Below are 16126 nucleotides of genomic sequence, written 5' to 3'. Positions count from 1 at the left end.
TTGGGGGTCGCCTGCATCAAGCTGACTTATAAGGTCACGTTCTCTCGCTAAGATTGCGGCCTCCGCTGGGAAGTGGGCCGGATTTCGGGAATTCTCCCGGCGGGAATGAAACGTGCCGAGGCGGAATCAATGACCTTACCGAAGGCACGCTCCCCTTGGCGGGCATCAGTCGGGATAGGGAGGACAGCAAAGAGGTTTTCTGTAAAAGATTTATATTCGTCCCATTTATATTACACCCGAACTTAGCCTTCCTTACTTGTTCTCATTATACTTATCCATTTCTTATTCCATTTGTCTCCCCCCCACTCCCAAACCCAGTCCCATACGAACTGCCATTCCCACTCCAACTCTCAATCCTACGCCCACCCCAACTTTTCCTACCTCCCCCACACCCACTCTCACTCCTACTCTCACTCGCACTCTTACTGCCCCTCTCATACCCATTCCCACTTCCACACTGACTAGCTATATCAAATATGAAACCGTTGCTTCACCTGACCGACCGATTTCGATATATTTGTTTGTGCTTAAACCTACCGCGAAACTTTATGAAACTAACGCAATTTTTAAAATCGCACTTATTTTTTAAGCGGTTTTATTCAGCTTGACTTGACAGGCCGGCCGGACTTCCCGATAAGCTGCAAGCTTAAAACTTGGAATATAGTTCAGAAGCCGATGACAATGCAATAATAAGAAAAAAACTCCGATAGGTGGCGCATGGATCGAAATATATCATTTTGTACTACCGACTGTTTTGTTGCAATTAGAGTTGTTAGAAGATCGGGTTTACAGTCTAATAAATTAGAAAAACGCCTTTTTTATTTCATATGGTGCCGACGTTTCGACCTTTAATTTTGACTTCTTCAGGGCATAGTAACAAAATTGTGAAATTAAAATATTTATTATAAAGCCTTACATTCAACTAAGGGTTAATTCTATTACAGGTACCTACATATATAATTTTTTAAAACTTACTAAAAATTACTGCGTTCTTCTTCGTTAGTTTTAATTATACATTTGTTTGTTTTCTTCATCAAAAATAGTGTTGCAAACACGGTCAAGGAATATTTTTTAAGCAAATAACAAAAATATTGAAGATTCTTTAAAATTTTAAAAGTATTTAAAATAAAGCAAAATGATCAAGTAAATAAAAACATGAATATAAGTAAGCACCATTACTTGTATACACATACATGAGTTTGACGTTTACTTGTGCTTGTTTGTTGACGGTTGATTAATTGCTGATGTCACTTGAGGATGCACGCATAAATGTCGCTGATGGACTTCACTTCTATGCTTATTTTGTTTGCACAATTTTTATCCGTTTTTATGTGTATTTCTTCTAAGAGCATTCTCTTCCTCCAGTTGTTCTCTCTTGCTAACACCTTGGCATTGTTGAAGTCAAATTTGTGTTCAAGAGTAATAGCATGGTGAGCAAGTGCGCTTTGTTCTATTCTTCGTTTTTCAACATAATTGCTATGTTGGTTCAAACGTTTGTATAGATGTTGAGATGTGGTGCCTATGTAACACCTGTTTTTCTGAAAATCGTCATACGCGATATCATATTTTCCCTATATAACCAAGAAGATAACCAGAAAATTCAACGATATTACAAACAAAATACGAGTTGCATACAAAAACAAAAACAACGTTGGACAATTATACAACAAAATTAAAGATAAAATACCGAAAAAAAAGAAAAAAAAACGTTGTTTATAAAATAGAATGCATCGATTGTCACAAAAAGAGGTGTTACATAGGAAGCACATCTCTACATCTATACAAACGTTTGAACCAACATAGCAATGATGTTGGAAAACGAAGAATAGAACAAAGCGCACTTGCTCAACATGCTATTACTCTTGGACGCAAATTTGACTTCAACAGTGCCAGTGTATTAGCAAGAGAGAACAACTGGAGGAAGAGAATGCTCTTAGAAGAAATACACATAAAAGCGGATAAAAATTGTGTAAACAAAAGAAGCATAGAAGCGAAGTCGATTAGAGACATATATACGTGCAGCTTCAAGTGACATCAGCAATCAATCAACCGTCAACAAACAAGCATAAAGAATACGTCAAACTCACGTATATGTATACAAGTAGTTGTGCTTACTTATATTCATGGTTTTATTTACTTGATCATTTTGCTTTATTTTAAATACTTTTAAAATTGCAAGGAATCTTCCGTATTTTTGTTTTTTGCTTAAAAACTATTTTTTGATCGTGTTTTCCACACCATTTTTGATGCAGAAAACAAATAAATGTATAATCAAAACTAACGAAGAAGAACGCAGTAATTTTTAGTAAGTTTGAAAAAATTATATTTGTACCTGTTATAGAATTAACCCTTAGTTGAATGCAAGGCTTTATAAGTAATATTTTAATTTCACAATTTTGTCACTAGGCTATGAAGAAGACCACAATAAAGGGTCCTCGGCACCATATGAAATAACAAGTAAGGAAGGTTAGGTTCGGGTGTAACCGAACATTACATACTCAGTTGAGAGCTATGGTGACAACATAAGGGAAAATAACCATGTAGGAAAATGAACCGAGGGAAACCCTGGAATGTGTTTGTATGACATGTGTATCAAATGGAAGGTATTAAAGAGTATTTTAAGAGGAAGTGGGCCATAGTTCTATAGATGGACGCCATTTTGGGATATCGCCATAAAGGTGGACCAGGCCTGACTCTAGAATTTGTTTGTACGATATGGGTATCAAATGAAATGTGTTAATGATAATTTTAAAAGGGAGTGGGCCTAAGTTCTATAGGTGGACGCCTTTTCGAGACATCGCCATAAAGGTGGACCAGGGGTGACTCTAGAATTTATTTTGTACGATATGGGTATCAAATTAAAGGTGTTAATGAGTATTTTAAGAGGGCGTTGGCCTTAGTTCTATATGTGGACGCCTTTTCGCGATATCGCCATAAAGGTGGACCAGGGGTGACTCTAGAATTTGTTTGTACTATATGGGTATCAAATGAAAGGTGTTAATGAGTATTTTAAGAGGGCATTGGCCTTAGTTCTATATGTGAACGCTTTTTCGAGATATCGCCATAAAGGTCGACCAGGGGTGACTCTAGAATTTGTTTGTACGATATGGGTATCAAATGAAAGGTGTTAATGAGTATTTTAAAAGGGAGTAGGCCTTAGTTCTATAGGTGGACGCCTTTTCGGTATATCGTTATAAAAGTGGACCAGGTTTGACTCTAGAATGCGTTTGTACAATATGGGTATCAAACGAAAGGTGTTAATAAGTGTTTTAAAAGGGAGTGGGCCTTAGTTCTATGGGTGGACGCCTTTTCGGGATATCGCCATAAATGTGGACCAGGGGTGACTCTAGAATGCGTTTGTACAATATGGGTATCAAATGAAAGGTGTTAATGAGTATTTTAAAAGGGCGTGGGCCTTAGTTCTATATGTGGACGCCTTTTCGAGATATCGCCATAAACGTGGACGAAGGGTGACTCTAGAATGTATTTGTACCATATGGGTATCAAATTAAATGTATTAATGAGTATTTTAAAAGGGAGTAGGCCTTAGTTCTATAGGTGGACGCCTTTTCGGTATATCGTTCTAAAAGTGGACCAGGTTTGACTCTAGAATGCGTTTGTACAATATGGGTATCAAACGAAAGGTGTTAATAAGTGTTTTAAAAGGGAGTGGGCCTTAGTTCTATGGGTGGACGCCTTTTCGGGATATCGCCATAAATGTGGACTAGGGGTGACTCTAGAATGCGTTTGTACAATATGGGTATCAAATGAAAGGTGTTAATGAGTATTTTAAAAGGGCGTGTGCCTTAGTTCTATATGTGGACGCCTTTTCGATATATCGCCATAAACGTGGACCACGGGTGACTCTAGAATGTGTTTGTACGATATGGGTATCAAATTAAAGATGTTAATGAGTATTTTAAAAGGGAGTAGGCCTTAGTTCTATAGGTGGACGCCTTTTCGGTATATCGTTATAAAAGTGGACCAGGTTTGACCCTAGAATGCGTTTGTACAATATGGGTATCAAACGAAAGGTGTTAATAAGTGTTTTAAAAGTGAGTGGGCCTTAGTTCTATGGGTGGACGCCTTTTCGGGATATCGCCATAAACGTGGGCCAGGGGTGACTCTAGAATTTGTTTGTACAATATGGGTATCAAATGAAAAGTGTTAATGAGTATTTTAAAAGGGCGTGGGCCTTAGTTCTATAGGTGGATGCCTTTTCAAGATATCGCCATAAAGGTGGACCAGGGGTGACTCTAGAATTTGTTTGTACGATATGGGTATCAAATGAAAGGTGTTAATGAGTATTTTAAAAGGGAGTAGGCCTTAGTTCTATAGGTGAACGCCTTTTCGGTATATCGTTATAAAAGTGGACCAGGTTTGACTCTAGAATGCGTTTGTACAATATGGGTATCAAACGAAAGGTGTTAATAAGTGTTTTAAAAGAGAGTGGGCCTTAGTTCTATGGGTGGACGCCTTTTCGGGATATCGCCATAAATGTGGACCAGGGTGCTCCAGAACATCATCTGTCGGGCACCGCTAATTTATTTATATATGTAATACCACGAACAGTATTCCTTCCAAGATTGCAAGGGCTTTTGATTTCGCCCTGCAAAACTTTTTCATTTTCTTCTACTTAATATAGTAGGTGTCACACCCATTTTACCAAGTTTTTTTCCAAAGTTATATTTTGCGTCAATAGACAAATACAATTACCATGTTTCATCCCTTTTTTCGTATTTGGTATATAATTATGGCATTTTTTTCATTTTTCGTAATTTTCGATATCGAAAAATTGGGCGTGGTCATAGTCGGATTTCGGCCATTTTTTACACCAATACAAAGTGAGTTCAGATAAGTACGTGAACTGAGTTTAGTAAAGATATATCGATTTTTGCTTAAGTTATCATGTTAACGGCCGAGCGGAAGGGCTCGACGGCCGACTGTGTATAAAAACTGGGCGTGGCTTCAACCGATTTCGCCCTTTTTCACAGAAAACAGCTATCGTCCTAGCATCTAAGCCTCTACCAAATTTCACAAGGATTGGTAAATTTTTGTTCGACTTATGGCATTAAAAGTATCCTAGACAAATTAAATGAAAAACGGCGGAGCCACGCCCATTTTGAAATTTTCTTTTATTTTTGTATTTTGTTGCAACATATCATTACTGGAATTGAATGATGACATAATTTACTTATATACTGTAAAGATATTTTCTTTTAAAAATTGAATTAAAAGAAATTTTTTTAAAAAGTGGGCGTGGTCTTTCTCCGATTTTGCTAATTTTTATTAAGCAGGCATATAGTAATAAGAGTAACGTCGCTGCCAAATTTCATCATGATACCTTCAACGACTGCGAAATTACAGTTTGCAAAACTTCTAAATTACCTTCTTTTAAAAGTGGGCGGTGCCACGCCCATTGTCCAAAATTTTACTAGTTTTCTATTCTGCGTCATAAGTTCAACTCACCTACCAAGGTTTGTCGCTTAATCCATATTTGGTAATGAATTATCGCACTTTTTCGATTTTTTGAAATTTTCAATATCGAAAAAGTGGGCGTGGTTATTGTCCGATATCGTTCATTTTAAATAGCGATCTGAAATGAGTGCCCAGGAACCTACATACCAAATTTCATCAAGATAGCTCAAAATTTACTCAAGTTATCGTGTTAACGGACGGACGGACGGACATGGCTCAATCGAATTTTTTTTCGATACTGATAATTTTGATATATGGAAGTCTATATCTATCTCGATTCCTTTACACCTGTACAACCAACCGTTATCCAATCAAAGTTAATATACTCTGTGAGCTCTGCTCAACTGAGTATAAAAAAGGCGTTTTTATAATTTATTAGACTGTAAACCCGATCTTCTAACAACTCTAATTACAACAAAACAGTCGGTAGTACAAAATGAATATCTTGCCGGGTATGCAGCGAAATCGATTCTTTGACAACATTGGCGTACACTATGGCCAAGAGATTAAAAACTTACTCAAAGCTTTCGCAACTAACAATATCAAATTGGCAAAACTAAGAGCACGGAAATTATTTTTATTAAAATGTCGAAAAAACAACAATTCCGATTCACATAATAACCAATGTAAACTGCATTTTCCAAAGATTAGAAAAGAACACACCATATAATAGAGCAATAGGTCTACTAGTTTCAGATTTTAGAAAGAAAATATTAAATATAGAAATCAAAATATCCTTTTGGAAAGTTAAACAGCTCCGACAACGAATTAATAATATAAGATCAAATATAAGATCGAACAGCGAACAAAACTTAGATTAGTTTTTTCGATCGCAAGAAATAAGCTACTACAACAAATATACAACCACCATCAACAAACTGAGCACCAAATATACCCGATTAGAATCAAATAAAATTTTGACCCATATTACAGCAGACACAACGAACTTTATACACAATGCAACAACTACTAATATACCAAATGACGTTATGCTCTTGATGGGGCTAGGGCCAAGTTTGGACTGCCCACAACACCAAACGAATTACCGACTAAAGAGACAATAGCTGAAGTGGAATGCATCATGAACAACAGTATAGAACCGGAGACCAGGAATGAAATTAGACAAAGCGTCACAAATGCAATACTACAAGCTAAATCAACATCAAGATCATCAAATTTGGAAAGATTTCTTCTGCAAAACAAAGAAAAACTACATTAAGTTCTTCAAAAACAACCTATTTCCGTGAACAAGATCAGACAAAGGTAAAAAAATAAGTTTTCATAAATAAAAGTGACCTACAAAATATGGCTAACGAGATGCTCAGCGACAACGACACATACAACGTAATGGCTGATCCAAACCAAACCAGTTTGTAAACACACTCTTCAGTAGAGGAAAGATAGACTCGTTAACCAAAAGAAAACTTACTACATACAACTCAACGCCACCAAGAATGTAGTTTGTACCAAAACACCACAAAAATGAAAACCCAATGCCCCTTAGACACATTTCCGCGGAGTGTGATGCAGCCACAACAGCACTATCGAAATACGCAGCAGAAATTCTAGCAGACATACCAAAGTCACAATTTCACTTGCGCAACTCATACGATTTCAAAAGTATCATCGCCGAACAAACACACCGACCGTATCTGATACTACCAGAAAGCATCCTTTCAGCGACGTTGAAAAATTTTAACCAAATAGAACCTGGAATTGAATTCACCTATGAAACAGAAAACAACATTAGGCTACCATTCTTGAACATGATAATTCATAGGAATACACATGATGGAACCTTCAACACAGATTGGTATCGCAAGCCCGTTTCATCGGCCCGCATCTTAAATTATACATCAATACACCCACTATCCCAAAAGATCACCACCGCAAAGGGATTAATAAACCGAATTTTCTGTCTTAGCGATCACCAGTATCACCAGAAAAACAAAATGATAATCAAAGAGATCCTAAAAGCAAATGACTATCCAACAAAATTAATATCGAAGCTTATAAATCGTTACCGAACCCCAAACAACAAAACGCGCTAAAATCAATTAATACCAATAGACAACAACAGCAAACAGACGTGAAAACATACGCGATATCATTTTTCTGTTGAATAAATAAATCCACTATTGAATAATGCAAAACGGCCTTTATTAAAGTACTTCACAATGACACTTATACTTCGCAACTGATAGCTTTCTTAAATCAAACTGATTGTCGTGCCTCAACTATTGCTGCTTTTTATACTGTTTGGTTTCCTCGTTGACATATTTCTAGGCGCTTCTATTTCTAGAATTTACTAGTTAGTTATCAGCTATAACTATACTACTATAACAACGTTTATAGCTTCTCATATGCGCGTGTATATGTGAGTAATACTTGCACAAATGATTGCATACTTTCGGGAGTATCTCAGATATATTCATGTGGTTGTGCGTTGCTCTCCGCTGCTTGCATGGACATAATGATTAATTTGGTTATGTGCATACGAGTCACTGCTCAGTATCGGCTTAGAGATGATAGTATCCCTTAGTTTTGCTAATACTCGTCACACTATATAATCAAGAAGATAACTAGAAAATTCAACGATATAACAAAAAAAATAATATTTGCATACAAAAACCAAAACAACGTTGGACAATTATACAACAAAATTAAAGATAAAATACCACACAAAAAAAGAAAAAAACGTTGTTTATAAAATAGATTGCATCGATTGTCACAAAAAGAGGTGTACTGGCGGTGACACAATGACATTTTTCATATAGATGCGTTTAACACAAGCTTATGCATTCCAATAACATCGCCACAATCAACCGAGATGTTGTTTATATGAAATGTTTGTAAATATGAACGAACTTCAGACTTGGCAAGTGAAGTTTAATACGCCTTGCCCACTCACATACAAAATTTCGTGCAGCACTGTTGTAAACATTCTCCCTATACAACAAAAATACTTTCTAACATATTTTGTGTCGTATTCGATTGTTATATTGCAGTTTTTAATTGTGAAAAATGTTAGAAAATTTACCAACCAGTGGGAAAATAATTTCACTTGCAAAAAGTGCCAACACCCTTAGCCAAAGCAAATGTCAAATTATTCTTCTTATGATTTGCTTGGAACAAAATTGGGGAGTTGGCTACTTTTCAATATCAGATGGCGCCAGTGTCGCTCATTCTACCATTCTCCATAAAACTATGTGCAGTCTACTCATAATGCATAAGCATGCGTTAAACTCATCTATATGAAAAACTGCTTATATGTCGCAGCTATTACATAGGCACCACATCTCAACATCTATACAAACGTTTGAACCAACATAGCATTGATGTTGAAAAACGAAGAATAGAACAAAGCGAACTTGCTCAACATGCTATTACTCTTGGACACAAATTTGACTTCAACAATGCCAGTGTATTAGCAAGAGAGAACAACTGGAGGAAGAGATTGCTCTTAGAAGAAATACACATAAAAGCGGATAAAAATTGTGTAAACAAAAGAAGCATAGACGTGAAGTCCATCAGCGACATCTATGCGTGCATCCTCAAGTGACATCAGCAATCAATCAACCGTCAACAAACAATCATAAAGAAAACGTCAAACTCATGTATATGTATACAAGTAGTTGTGCTTACTTATATTCATGGTTTTATTTACTTGATCATTTTGCTTTATTTTAAATACTTTTAAAATTGTAAGGAATCTTCCGTATTTTTGTTTTTTGCTTAAAAACTATTTTTTACCGTCTTTTTCACACCATTTTTGATGCAGAAAACAAACAAATCTATAATTACAACTAACGCAGAAGAACGCAGTAATTTTTAGTAAGTTTGAAAAAATTATATAAGTACCTGTAATAGATTTAACCCTTAGTTGAATGCAAGGCTTTATAAGTAATATTTTAATTTCACAATTTTGTCACTAGCCCCTGAAGAAGACCACAATAAAAGGTCGAAACGTCGGCACCATATGAAATAAAAAAGGCGTTTTTCTAATTTATTAGACTGTAAACCTGATCGAAATATATCAAAAAATCGTATTTGTGGTCCGATTTGGCTCATATTTGGAACACATAATACATAATGAATAGAAAGCGACCTATGAAAAAATCGCCGCTATGTGGAGCAAGGATCGATATATTCAACAAAGTCGTATGTTTGGTCGGATTTGGCTCATATTTGGAACACATATTACATACAGGAATAGAACGCGACCTATGAAAAAATCACCGCTATGTGGCTCAAGGATCGAGATATTCAAAAAAAATCGTATTTGTGGTCCGATTTGGCTCATGTTTGGAACACGTAAAATATACATGAATAGAAAGCGACCTAAGATGTCCGATTTGGCTCATATTTGGAACAAATATTACATACAGTCCGGTTGAAGTGACATCAAAATATTTTGGAGTTCGAGGAGGGATAAGCATACGTGGAGCAGATTCGAGTAAAGTCTTTGGAAGGATTATTTATTGAGGACTTAGATTGTAACAAACTGTCAGGAAAGAGTCGTTGTAATAATGAGTCATTAAATGAACTAAATAGAATGAGAAATAATAGGCAATTAAATAAACACTAAAAACTTGAAAATAAAATAATTTAAAAGAAAATTTATTATTTTATATTTACATGTGTCCCAGTGTTTGCATGAAGTGTAAACTTTTATCATATTGCCAGAAGCATGAATGTGCCAAAATGAAAATGTTGGGAATCGAGTTTCAGAGTTTATTGCTCCCTCAAAATTAGAGAAATTAGTTTCTGGTGTAAAAATGTACTTATGTATTATACTCACACTATGCTCTTTCAACTGAGATAATTGTCCAGCTCGCATCCCTTCTATTCTCCGAGACTTAGCATATTCATTTTTTCTGGCACAACAAAAATTTCAAAAGCTGTTATAATTTTTTGTTAACACATCTATACAAAAAAATTAAAAGTAGCCGGGTCAGGTAAATCGGCTCATGCTTTCTATGCATTTTGATGCGCTGAATCCGATTTTTAAAAAACGGCTGAGCCAAGCCAAGACCTGCTAGGCCAATTCCGTTGGCGGATTGGGATTCGGAGCATCACAGTACTTGGAAAAACATCCGCGACTTTGACTTATCGAAAGTATGTATGTAAATGAAAAAAGTTACAGATTCAATTCAATTTCATATACACTAATGTGTTTTTATTTAAGATATTATTACAAACTTAGAACTAGTTCTTATTCTCATCAGAATCAGAATCTTCTGAAATGTTGGGTTCGGGTAAAGCCTTGCCCTCAAGACTAATATTCTTTTCGTATAACCAGTTTTTACACAATTTTTTCACGTATGTAATTTTGATTCGAGAAGAGGCTTCGCCTTGGAATAAACCGGTTTGTCTTCAATAAAACAACTATCTTTTTTTCGGATATTCAGCTATTAAAAATTCTTCATCAGTATAATTTTTTATGAAGAACACCTTATACAGCTCATCTTTTATGTATCTCAACTAGCATATATATCGCATGATTAGTTTTATAGCTCCCTGAGTAAAATAATTATAAATAAAAAAATCGTCATACAATTGTGTGTGAACCTCGAAAAGTTTTGGTGAGTTACGAACATACGAATGTGTGTTGTTATTACTTTTTTTCAAAAATTGTTGAGCCATCATATCAACGAATGTGTCATACAAACAGGAACATCATAGCCTTCTTGTCAGCCAGAAACATGAATGTGCCACATTCATTTTTAACACGGGTAGTCATGTTTTGGTTGAAGGAAGTAGGGTGAAAGCATATCGCTTTACCCAGTGTGCTCCTGTCACGATAAACGTCATTTATAAAACTATATTTTTCATTTTGGTACTTGAAAAAAAAAAATTTGAACGAGTCGAACGAGGAGCAAACGCTCACATCAAAGGAACATTGTTCAAATTCAATGGGCGCTTTTCATGGAGTTCCCGCACAAGATATACATACATAAATGAATAATTCACCCTTTCTCCTGCCCGATAATATTCCGATGTTACTACTCTCCTAGTAAACAGAGTCATTTAGCATATTGTAGCATCTGCCAAAAAAAAAGTGCATCTCCCTCCTCTCCATGTTTGATCCCTGTCACTTCTCCATATCTTCCATTTGCCACATTCTCGATTTTAGTTTAACCTACTCCTACATTCTTAACCTGCCTCTTTTTTTCTTCATCTCCTTTCTTCCCCTCGCACTTTCTTAATTTTATGACAATTATCTACTCACACTTACTTTCTTCCCTCTCTCCCTCCCGTCTCTTTCTCCTCCTCTTATATTTCCACCACACATGTCTTCAAACAAATCTTACCATAAATAAAGTTTGTCAAGCATTAAATTTCAAGCAAATCGCAGCATTAATAAGACTTTTTCAAATGGGTCGGTCACTGGTCATTTTTTGGAAAGATAAGTTTCTCAAATAATAGGAAAATCAAGAAGGTATCTCAAGCGAATCGCACCACAAACACGATTTTTTAGAATTGGTTTGCCCCTGGTCGGATTCTTGGAATGAAAAGTTTCCAAAATTTAAGCGTGGCGAAATTTCCCCAAATATTTAATTTTTTTGGAAGGGGTCGGCCCCTGGTTACTTCCCGGAGCCTGTAAAAATTGTTTGCAAGAAACAAAGTAATCACGCACCAAATTACGTAAAACGACTAGTATTACTGACTTTTATTTGAATTTGAATCTTTTTACTTAACAAGTGTTTCATGGGATGTTTGTTCTGTGTTACAATATCTTGCTCCTTTCTGCTTTTGACACCCGCCCTGACCTGCTTTACACCTATTTTGGGTTCGATAAACGGAGCTTTTTTTATAGCTTTTTTTTGTGTTTATGTGAGTTTTTACGGTTTTCCAAATTTACCAACAAACTATCTTCTTCGATTTGCTATTGAAGCGAGTTTTTATTTTAAAACATTTTATTTAACACTTTAGCCATAAAGAAAGTTTATGTATGGGTTTCAGGTTAAAAACCTCTATCTGTTCCTTTGCTTAGGCCGGGTCTTTTAGTGCGACTTTAAATTACAGTTAAAGTTCAGTTCAATTCGATTTAAACTCAAGTTATCTAAACTTAAACTTAAATTAGTGACTGAATTAAAATACTTACTGAAGGGTTCGGCATACATCTTCTCATTTGATCAGGACCCCTGTACGTCGGACTATAACGACTAGGAAAACACGTAGGAGCGGACATTTTCATTTTATCAGTCGTTGAGTACATGGACATCGTGACACAACTCCCTACGAAATCCTCCTCGAGCTTAAACGCCCGAGTGGCGTCGAAAGTCGTTGGTGAATAAATTTTGAAACACTGTTTTTATAACTTTGTATATCCTGCATACAAATATGCAGAACAAGATACTCAAAGCATCGGCGTAAAAAACTCACAGAAATCTTTAAAATTATTTTTATTTTAAGCGAAATTTTTGAATATTTTTCATGTTATATATATTGCAACACTATATCCTCATAATATTGTAAATAAAGAAACTTTCATCTCTTCCACAGTGCGCTTAATCGGAAAACTAATCAATTATAAATGGATAAATTATAAAACACTTAAAATAAAAACACGCACGTAACTAGGTTTGTCCCAAGTATTTTATTCCCAAGTATCCACCATTCTTTAAACTAATCGCACCGAACAGATTTCACAACTAGACACCGTATGATTAAGAATTCTATGATAAGTTTAACTAACTCCAGTGTATTTGAGAAGGACAATTTTTCATTATTCATTAGGGGCGTGTCATTTTCTGGCCTACCCTTCAAAATGGGTGAATTTAGATTTCAAACACTCCCTTATGAATGGCGTTTATTGGTCACTGCCAGCGATGTTAATGTATTCATACATACAAATTTACAGATGTACTATTTACTAACCTTAAAGCTTTTTCTTATGTATGAGTATATACATATGTATGCCCAGATAAGTAGGGAATCGTTGTTATTCCTTTTGAATAAAGAGTAAACTGAATCTACGCCTGCGCACAACCCATAAATGAATGAAAATTATTGGGACAGAACTAACAAAAGCAGTTACGTATACTTATGTCTTTCGGCGCTTTTAATAGGTACCCAAAATCAAATTAAGAGCTGGTTCCTCAAATGTTCTGTAGTCAGAGAAAATTCGCTAGGCCAGTAAATAAATGTAATAAGATCTCGATTTCTTAGAGCTCAGTACATTTCCACATACTTTTTTCTGCTTCGGTAGTTAGTACGTCTTGTTGCAAGAAATAGTGTGTTTTTCTTTCCATAGATATTGCATATGAGAATTTTGACAGCTTTCGAAAATATTTTTTTAAATTCATGTAAAAAATTGCAGCATTTACAAGATTAGATCAGCAGAGCGGAACACACTCACCAATTGAAAAGTAACTTACCTCCTTACGCTTTTTCTTAAGTATTAAATAAATGTAATTTGGACTTGGCAAAACTCGGCATGCCGATTATGCAAGAATAAGACATAATTTGAATTGATCGATCCGAAGATCTCACGTAGACCAAATACAGCTTGTTGTTAGAGGGGAAGACTTGAATATTCAATAAAAATTCGGTAAAAGTCTAGTTGGGGGGTCGACTGCTAATACGGTACCAAAAATATCGAGAGAGGTGCCAAAAGACGCGTATTAATCTCGAGAACAATAATCCGAAGGCGCAAAAGAAAAATTTTATTTCTGTCCGGAGATATTTGCAGTTGAAGTTGGCGATTTTCATGTGGTTGTTGTAATGTTGTTGTAACCACAAAAAAAATTGTGAACATACATAAGTGTTTTGCGCGGATATAGTTTTGGTCTCCAAACCGGTGTTGGACCCAACCAGGATAATTTTTTTATAAGCGCGACCGAAGGCCGCCAACGCAGAAAGGTGTTCTGCGCAAAAATACTATGGATACCACCCCCGGTTTCGGAGGTACCCTCGGGTCTTTTTTCGGTTTTTCGTTAATATCTTTTGAACGAATTAAAATTTTTATTTTCCGCTTTCGGATTATTTATACTGATGTCAAGACGCGTCGTTTGACACCTCTCTCGATATTTTTGGTAGCGTATTAGCAGTCGACCCCTCATCTAGACTATTACCAAAAATTTAATATTTATTATTAGAACAATTGGGACTGTGATATAAACTGTAAGATTTAATAATTTAGGTGTGAAGTTTTAATATTAAATATATAATTATGTACAATATGGAATTTTTTTGTCGCAGACGAAAAAGCCTAATTATCGTTAAAGGTTACGATGAACTTATAAAGTGTTATATTTCTTTACAGTCAACTTATTTTTTACTTTTTAGTTAATTTTATTAACAAATAATAAAAGCTTATTTTTAAATCAGTTTTTCTTCTTTAATTTTATTAAACGGTTTTACTTAGCTTGACTTGTCCGGCTGCACGGCCGTTGTGAACGAATTTTGTAATTGAAATTTAAGTAAATTCCCAATAAGCTACAAGCTTGAAACTTGGAATATAGTTCAGAACCCGATGACAATGCAATAGTTAGAAATAAAAACTCCGATAGGTGGCGCATGGATCGAAATATTTCAAAAAATCGTATTTGTTGTCCGATTTGTTTCATATTTGGAACACATACTACATACATGAAAAGAAAGCGAGCTATGAAAAAATCGCCGCTAGGTGGCGCATGGATCGAAATATTTCACCGACCGAAATAATGCTGGCACAGGTAGAATTAAGTTATATTAAGAACTAATTTACCATTTTAAGATTTCAGTCAGTTGTAAATAGTGAGTAAGCAAGTAAGGTCTTACGACCAATAATTAAATTAGTAATAAAACAATAATAAGGTCTTAAGACCCAAAAAATATATTTTCTTAGTAACTTTAATTAAGTCTACAATAATTGGCTCCCGAGCTAAATAAAAAGCTTGTCCGGTAAATTTATAGTGTAAAAAGTTAAATAAAGTGCCACTGGACTCACAAAGGAAAAACTTCCTAAAAAGTGCCAACTAAAATAAAATAGTGCCAAAGACAGGAAGAAAACCGATAATAAAAGTTCCACTGAACTTATAAAATAAAAAATTTCCAAAAAGTGCCAACCAACGTTAAATAGTGCCGAAGATGGGAAGAAGTAACCAACATATGTAAGTACCACAAAAGATACAGAAAATCTATAAAGGCGTGAAAAGGACAGTAAAACCTCCTGGACGCCCAGCATTACCAGCCAGCAACCCAGCACAGGAGCAAGACAGTGTACCCCAGCATCGATTGAAAACAGGAGCAATACATACTCGCCAGGATGCAGAAATATTTAATGTAAGACTACATAGATTTAAGTGCATTGAATTTTAAAATATTTTGGGAAAATTCAAAATCATTTAACAAGAAACTTAGACATACAGGAAAATTCTGTAAATTAAATCTAAAATTAGCAACAGAAAACCCTTGAAACAAATTTTCATAATTTAAATTTAAGTTAAGGAAGAAAATAATTAACTTACTGAAATATTTTTTTTTAAGTAAAAGTGAAAGTGAGGAATTTATATTACTTAGAGGAAAAGAAAAACTTAAATATTTGCGAAATCAAAAAAATTGTTTAAAAAGGAAATCATTACAATGTCAAATCCAAAAAATTTGAGTATACCCTCAATGCTTGGGACTAACCCTCCTGCTGCACCAGCAGCACCGTCAA

General features: G+C 35.2%; 1 protein-coding gene across 7 annotated transcripts in view; it reads right to left on the bottom strand.

The window, feature by feature from the left end:
* Positions 1-13115, bottom strand: part of acj6 (abnormal chemosensory protein 6) — a 1105866-nt gene extending 1092751 nt beyond the window's left edge. For all 7 annotated transcript variants that reach the window (XM_067782334.1, XM_067782333.1, XM_067782337.1 and 4 more), the window contains exon 1: positions 12587-13115. In XM_067782334.1, the coding sequence (XP_067638435.1) occupies positions 12587-12706 (120 nt within the window). In that variant the 5' untranslated portion in view covers positions 12707-13115. The remainder of the gene's footprint in view (positions 1-12586) is intronic.
* Between the last annotated feature and the right edge of the window lie 3011 nt (positions 13116-16126).

Source organism: Eurosta solidaginis, chromosome 4 (genome assembly GCF_040869045.1).
Source record: "Eurosta solidaginis isolate ZX-2024a chromosome 4, ASM4086904v1, whole genome shotgun sequence".
NCBI classification, from domain to species: Eukaryota; Metazoa; Arthropoda; class Insecta; order Diptera; family Tephritidae; genus Eurosta; species Eurosta solidaginis.
The sequence above is the reverse complement of the archived record's forward strand: the minus strand, read 5'-3'. Positions and strand labels throughout refer to the sequence as shown.